Raw genomic sequence first — 7,716 nt, forward strand, 5'->3', positions numbered from 1 at the left:
TCATAATACATTTTTTTAAGTTTGACTTCAGAAATCAATCAAGATTTTATATAAAAAATTTTTAAAGTAATAAAAAAACATTTTAATAATATTGACTCAAAAAAAGACTAATTTCTTCCAAAAATGTCATATTTAAAATGAAATTAATTCTTACAAATTGTAAAAGTAAAATAAGTTGTTCTTAATGAGAAGGTAAATCAATATAAAAAATAATAATAATATTTATAGAAAATATGTGAAGCTATATTTTATTGGAAGACGCATTAAATAAAATAGCTTTCTAATAAACTTTTCTTAAATTGTTGAAAAAATCATCAAGATATTCAAAACGAAAATTAAAAAAAGAAAGATGGGAATGTATAAAATATTTCTTATTAAAAAGCATATTTAATACTTTTTTGGTATTGAAATACAATGCTATAAAATAAAATCCTAACGTTTTATTTAATTTAATTTTTGAGATTATATCAATAATATGTGCATTTGTCTTCTTTTTTTTATTATCAATGGTTATAATAGAATTTTAAAAAAATTATGAAAAATGAACAATAATTTAAAAAATTAAAGATCGTTTCAGAGGTTATAAATTTCTATTTACTTCAGATCAAAATTTACTATTCACTGCTTTAAAAATGATTATACAAAATTAATCAAATCTTATTACCGTGCCTATACTCTTTGAAATTCATTAATCTTTTTTTAAAATGAATTGAATGAATCACTCTAAAGATTTCAAATTAAATTTATAAAATAAACAAGTTTTAAAAATCCCACCCAAGGTTACAAATGAATCCAGAAAAAACGCCTATCTTAATAGTGTAACAAGATGTAATCGCAATCATCTTACAGATACTTTACGTATGAGGAAATGCAAATCAGGATGTCAATTTGATGCGCAAAGACGCGAGGTAGGAAGTAAAACAGGAATATAATCAAAATCTGGATCAAGGTTGGAATCGGACACGCCTTTCTAACGAATGTCACCAGTTGTTCACACTTATAGAAAAAAAAATTATAAATAAAAATATAAACAAAATTTCCCGTTTTCGCCTGTTTTAGCATAAATTCTTGATCAATTCCAGGAGTAAAAAAATGGGATTTCGTGAGTATAAAATCAGAGCCGATTGCTGCAATCGGCACTCGGATTATCTCAGGCAATCCAGCAACTTACAACATGAAGGTAAGAGTTATACAATCCTATTATTTTACTTCTATTATGTAATAGATATTTTTCATGGAGTTTAAATTTCGATATAGTTCTATATATAGATATAAAACTATATATAGATATAGGTCTATTATTCAACTTTTCAATACTACGATAAACTTTCAAAACTGCTTTCTCAATAACTTTTTTTCAGTACCATCTTATCAATAGTTCTGCTCAATATTAGATTAGTTTACTTTGAATGAAAAAAGAAATCCGTCGTCTCACAGTTTTAAATGGGATGTTATAACACTTTGCTGCTATATCTTAAAAAACTGTTGGTGATAATATTTCTTTTTCATAGTACATACTTGCTTTAGTTTGCGACTATTTCTTTTAGTAAAATGATTTACTTAGTAACTTCCTGTTTCGAGTAGTTTGCTACAATAATGTGAATAAAATGCTTTCTAAAATTCATAGGCAATAAAAATTTACTTTCACAAAATATTTATATCTTAAACTCTTTTAATTTAACATATCAGTGGTCAAATTCTTTTAGTTTAACGTATCAGTTTCAGTTTTTTATACAAAATTCCTTTTTATTAATTAATGAAATTGGTAATTGAAACAGATGTTAAAATTAACATGCATCTTTTAACTTTAAATTTTTAATTTCAATTGTCGTACAATGATACGCCTTAATATTTTTTTTATTCTTGTAGCAGCAGGTTTCTACTTTAGAATTAAAAATCATTCTATATATTTAACTGAATTATCCCAATAAATTTAATAAACTTAAAAAAAAACTCTCATTTATGAAGTTACTTTTCATATTTAATGAAATGAAAGCATATAAAATCAATACATTTATAACCTGCAACGATTTAATAAGGCATCTGAATAGTTTTATATAAAATAAAAAAAATTCCAGCTGTAAACAATCCTTCAAATGCATTCCTTATTACAGCAAAGATAATGAAAAGGTGTAAAATATTAATATATTGCATGATGTTTGAAAAAATTGAAATCCCTGGAATATTTTAGGTCCTCATCCTGTTCGCTTTGATCGCCGCCTCTCAGGCCGCTGTCCTTCTGGGAACTGGAGCTAGTACTCAGTACAGAACCCAAGATGTAAGTAGTTACGAAATTATTAATTTACATTTTAGCTTCTATTAACGATGACATTAAAAAACTTTTTTGGAACTTCGGCTAAACATATTGAGGAAGAAACAATAGTTTCTTCAAAATTGAAATTTAATTTTATAAATACGTTTTTTTTAATATTGACCATTGTATAATCCATTAGTTCTAAAAACGGAAGATTCGTTAAATTATTTTCAATCTAAACCACATTTTAAATTTTATTACTCGATTAGACACATTAATAATGAATTTTGAAATCTTGATTAGAAATATAAGGTTTCTTATATATTTCCATTCTTGATGGAATTAAGGAATGAAGTAGAATAACAATCAATTGATTTCAATTCATTATTCCTTTTCAAGCACAAAATTTAATTAAATAAAACTGAAGCATTAATAATAAATATGTGAAAGCATCATAAACTTAAATCTCCTCATGGATGTTGTGATCAAACGACTATAAATAATAAAAAGTTAATATTTTCATCGAGTAATAAAATCAATTGAAAATTAGATTGTTCATTTTAAGTTCATATTTCTCTGTACAACTTTTTAACAATTAATTGCGTTTACTTTCAGAACCTTGGAAACTATGCCTTCGGATACGATGAAGGTCATGCAACTGGAGCTACTTTCCGTAAAGAAGCCGGTTCCAATGGAGTAGTTGCTGGATCCTATGGATTAGCTGTTGCTGATGGACGACAGAGAGTTGTCAACTACGTAGCTGATGCTGCTGGTTTCCGTGCTGACATCAAGACCAATGAGCCTGGAGTCGAACCTAAAGACCCAGCCAACACTGCCATCAACAAGGCTGCCGTCATTGCTGCTCCAGCTGTAGCTTATGCCACTCCAGCTTTCGCCGCACCTTTGGCTTATGCCGTCCCAGCATCTACTGTCCATGTTGCAGCTGGTTCTCCTTTGGGAGGTTACAGTTACAGCACTCATGTTGGACACCATGGTCTTGGACATTTTCTCTGGTAAACGTAAACATCAACCAAATGGTTACAAAAATTAAATAATATATGAATACAGGATTTATCATCGGATTCTGAAGCAACATCTTTCACTTTGTTGCAGAATTGGGGCTTCGGTGCCATGTACTTGAAATTGAAGATATTTAAAAAACTTACAGCCTGTTCTAATCCTTAGATTTTTAATAAATTTTATTTTTATAAAAGCTTGTCTATTAATTTTTCATCTATAAGTACATTATTTATTTTAAATATTTAAACTCATTATTGAATTTTCTGATACTTGAAATTCATGTAAGAGAAATGGTGATATATTACTGAATCTTTTGGCCTATCTTTAAAGGATGAATCTTTCAATTTATCAGAAAAATTGAAATAAATTAAAGATAATCAGAAGCAGAATCTATATATGCTTACGAATAAAGCTTTCAAAAAACAAATCCAAAAGATTACAAGCTATTAAAGGAAAGCTTCATAACAAATTTATTAATAATTCAGAGGAAAATAAATATATTTTTTTTATTTTTATTTATATTAAAACAATACCAATAATATTTTCACCTTTAGATCCATATAAGATTTATATTTTTAAATCAGAAGAAATAATTTAAATGCGAAATTATCTGTATCATGAAATGTAGAAATTCTGTAGTTTATTTGTCACTAGAAAAAGGAGCTTACATTAGTTTGTTTTGGAAAGTCCCAGATAAAGATTTCAATTGCAGAAGACTTCCTTACAAACATTTAATGCATATTCAGTATAATTTATTCACCAGATTATAATTTCGAAAGTTCTTTTTTTTTCGATGTTAGGACTTTGCTTTCAATATGTTTTCTATTTATCTTTAACATTGAAATTTATTAATAATTATTTCATATCTTCATATATCTGTAGCAATTACTAGTTCTGGAAAGGTAAATGCTTGGATATATAATTATTTTAATGCATTTGTTTATCTGTTTTCGGTTTTATTATAAAAATAACAAGGATTTCAAAAGAACCCATTAAGAATTCCACATTTAAATTTATTTAATGTCTGAAATCATAAATAATTATAAATGTATTTATTTTTTTACAATAAGATACCTTTATTTTCTTTCGAATTAACTTTCATACAAAATAATTTTTTTCAAGTGGTTTTCATAATAAAATGTTCCCAAATAGGTTTTGTTAATTTTTGTATTTCGTATTTTTCAACTTCACCATAAACGATAAAAAAGTTGCATTTTCTATATTTTTATTTTACATTATTTGATAATTTGAAATTATCATACACAAACCCCAAAATTCTCACACTCTAGTTATGATAAATGATTGCTTATGAACAAAAAAAAAATTGTTTGCTAATTGTTTTTCAAGAGTAACCGAAATTAGTTTAATTCAAACAGATTTTTTGCAGAGCTAATTATTTCAAGAGAAGCCATTTATAGCAAGTTCATAATTTTTAAGATAATAAAATAAACATGAAGAAATCGTCATTCAGTTTCTAAGACGAATGCTTATTAGATAGATCTTTTTGTGGATCATTGTCAAATTTTGAATGAAAGCTAGGGTTATATTGGGATGGGCATTGTACTTCCGAATCACGATGTCCAAAATGCATCCCTCTCTTCATGCAAATGCATCCCAAGGCATCCCTCTCTTTAAATTTTCACACCTGAACTACGGAGTGACATTTGATACCAAACGATTTAAAATCTTTTGGAGAAGTATATGGGAAGATACTTTTATTTAGGAAATTATTACAAATTATTAATTCATTAGAGTACAAAAAAATCCAATATTAATGTGAGCATTTTTTTCTTAAGAAGATTTTGTCCCCTTGGCCTTTAAAAGTTTTTATAAAATTTAATAAACTAATTATTATATACATCAAGCACTTATCATAAATTTAACCATATTATTAAAAATTTAAAAAATAGCTGATAAAGTTTGATAAAAATTAAATTTAGCTGAAAGGAATTTTTTTAAAAAAATTGATTAGTTTAATTCAAACAGATTTTTTGCAGAGCTAATTATTTCAAGAGAAGCCATTTATAGCAAGTTCATAATTTTTAAGATAATAAAATAAACATGAAGAAATCGTCATTCAGTTTCTAAGACGAATGCTTATTAGATAGATCTTTTTGTGGATCATTGTCAAATTTTGAATGAAAGCTAGGGTTATATTGGGATGGGCATTGTACTTCCGAATCACGATGTCCAAAATGCATCCCTCTCTTCATGCAAATGCATCCCAAGGCATCCCTCTCTTTAAATTTTCACACCTGAACTATGGAGTGACATTTGATACCAAACGATTTAAAATCTTTTGGAGAAGTATATGGAAAGATACTTTTATTTAGGAAATTATTACAAATTATTAATTCATTAGAGTACAAAAAAATCCAATATTAATGTGAGCATTTTTTTCTTAAGAAGATTTTGTCCCCTTGGCCTTTAAAAGTTTTTATAAAATTTAATAAACTAATTATTATATACATCAAGCACTTATAAATTTAACCATATTATTAAAAATTTAAAAAATAGCTGATAAAGTTTGATAAAAATTAAATTTAGCTGAAAGGAATTTTTTTTAAAAAAATGTCTCTTTTATAAATGGCAAGAGAAGGTAAGAAATAATCTCGAATTTTTTCAAAGATTTTGTATGGTATAAGATATATTTTAAAATCAGGTCTCTTTATTGAAAGGTTTTGATATAGATAATTATATGTTAAGGTGGCTAAAGATACCATCAGTTTAAAACTCTCTTGCATAAATCTAGAAAAAAAAATCAGCATAGCTCTTTTAATAAAGGATAGTGGTGATGTTATGAATGAATGAATTGTAATTTCATGAATGATTAATAACTAATTAATAAGTCCAAAATGTCTGCATAAATAGAATGAAATATCATATATCTTCTTTATAAAATCCGAATTTACCCATTTTCTTCGCAATTCATCATGTGTCTGGCAGTTATGAGCAAGAGATTAAAAATATGTGAAAGAAAGCCTCATGTATAGTTAAAATGATTCCCAATTTATTTAAATATTAGATTTCTTAAATACTCGCAATTACGACAAGTTACCTGTTTACAAAATAAAATCTTTGTGGATTCGAATGAATGCATTCTAAATTCACATTCATTTTCAATCCTCATTAACAAAGATCCTCCCTAAATATTGTAATTGCATGTTGCATAAAGAACACCGCTGTAACACCTGTGCAACAACGTTCCAAGAATTTGTCAACACACTCCAGTAGATTTTACACAGTTAGTAAGATTTTACTCAGCACATACTAAAGGTATAAAAATTCCATCATTCGGGCAAAATCTGCAGGTCATCTTTTAGTAAATGCCTATTTCAAGAAGATTTCTTTTGATCATATGCAAAATGTCAGATACTTAAAAGAAGAGATCTTAATTGTTAGAAACACTTGTTTAGGACTTTCATGGATTGCAACACTCAGATCCTCATGAGTTCGTCGATTGTACAAGAAAGAATCCACGGATTTCCATCATCATCTTATCAATCGCAGGTAGTTAAAAAATAGAATAAACATATTTTATTAACCGAGTTCATGCCACCAACTGAAGTTGATATGACCATCTGCTTTTAGGCCTTAGAAGACGAGTTTATCGAAAATCTTCTTCATACATCATAAATAAAGCAAAGATAGGCATGAAACCCCGACATTTGGCAGTTGTCGCCATTCTCAATAATATCGGCTGCAATTGTTACAATTGTAATCACTCTCCACACTCCGAAGACTTTTAATGGCCCAAATCCTTAAAGCAGCGTTTCTCAACCTTTCAGTATTTGCGGCCCAGTTTTCAATCATAATTTTCATCGCGCCCTCCGCTTAGAATAAAACGTATACAACAATAATGTATATTGAGTATTTTGGATTCTGTTTTTAAATTATTTTTAACTAACTGCCAAAACAAGAGTAAAAGTGAGCCACCTTTGGCGAGAAACCACATCTTGCATTTTGGACAAGCAAGCGGTAAACAGATGAAGCGAATGAAAGCGGGGAAAATTTAAATATTATATTTGAAATGAAAGCCTAACAGGGAGATAACATTAAAAGAATATGAAAGTAAAAAAATTCGTCAATGAAAGTTAACCTAGACGGGGTGAACTAAATTTAGAAACTGGGAATACATTTTTTCGAGTAATAAAAGAAATAAAATAAAAGCATGACTAAATAAAAGTGAAAAAAATAAGCAATGCTTGTGGAAGGGAATCCACACGACCTATGCCTTCTCGAGCATGCGCGGAGCAAATGTTTTCTCATATTAAGAATGAAAATGTACGATAACGCAAGTTTCAATTCCAGCCAGTCTCATTCGAGTCGATACTTTTATCGCTATCGAATCTATAGTAAATGTGTATGTTATATATGTTTTCGTGTTAATTGCAATTCACCATATTAAATATTCATGGCAGTAGATTTATGCAGACCCATGG

General features: G+C 27.9%; 1 protein-coding gene across 1 annotated transcript; it reads left to right on the forward strand.

Annotated features, from left to right (window-relative positions):
* Window positions 1–1,026: 1,026 nt before the first annotated feature.
* Window positions 1,027–3,292, forward strand: LOC129963755 (cuticle protein 14-like). Its single transcript, XM_056078290.1, has 3 exons — window positions 1,027–1,180; window positions 2,192–2,278; window positions 2,870–3,292. The coding sequence occupies exons 1-3, from the start codon at window positions 1,175–1,177 to the stop codon at window positions 3,269–3,271; spliced, it is 495 nt and encodes a 164-aa protein (XP_055934265.1). The 5' UTR covers window positions 1,027–1,174; the 3' UTR covers window positions 3,272–3,292.
* The last annotated feature ends 4,424 nt before the right edge of the window (window positions 3,293–7,716 follow it).

The sequence above is a fragment of the Argiope bruennichi genome, chromosome 3 (genome assembly GCF_947563725.1).
Source record: "Argiope bruennichi chromosome 3, qqArgBrue1.1, whole genome shotgun sequence".
Lineage (NCBI taxonomy): Eukaryota > Metazoa > Arthropoda > Arachnida > Araneae > Araneidae > Argiope > Argiope bruennichi.

What these genes read in the sequence shown, in the direction of transcription:
- LOC129963755 (XM_056078290.1), top strand. An exon ending in CTCAGTACAGAACCCAAGAT is followed by an intron (nt 2,279 to 2,869) that starts GTAAGTAGTTAC and finishes GTTTACTTTCAG; the next exon opens with AACCTTGGAAACTATGCCTT.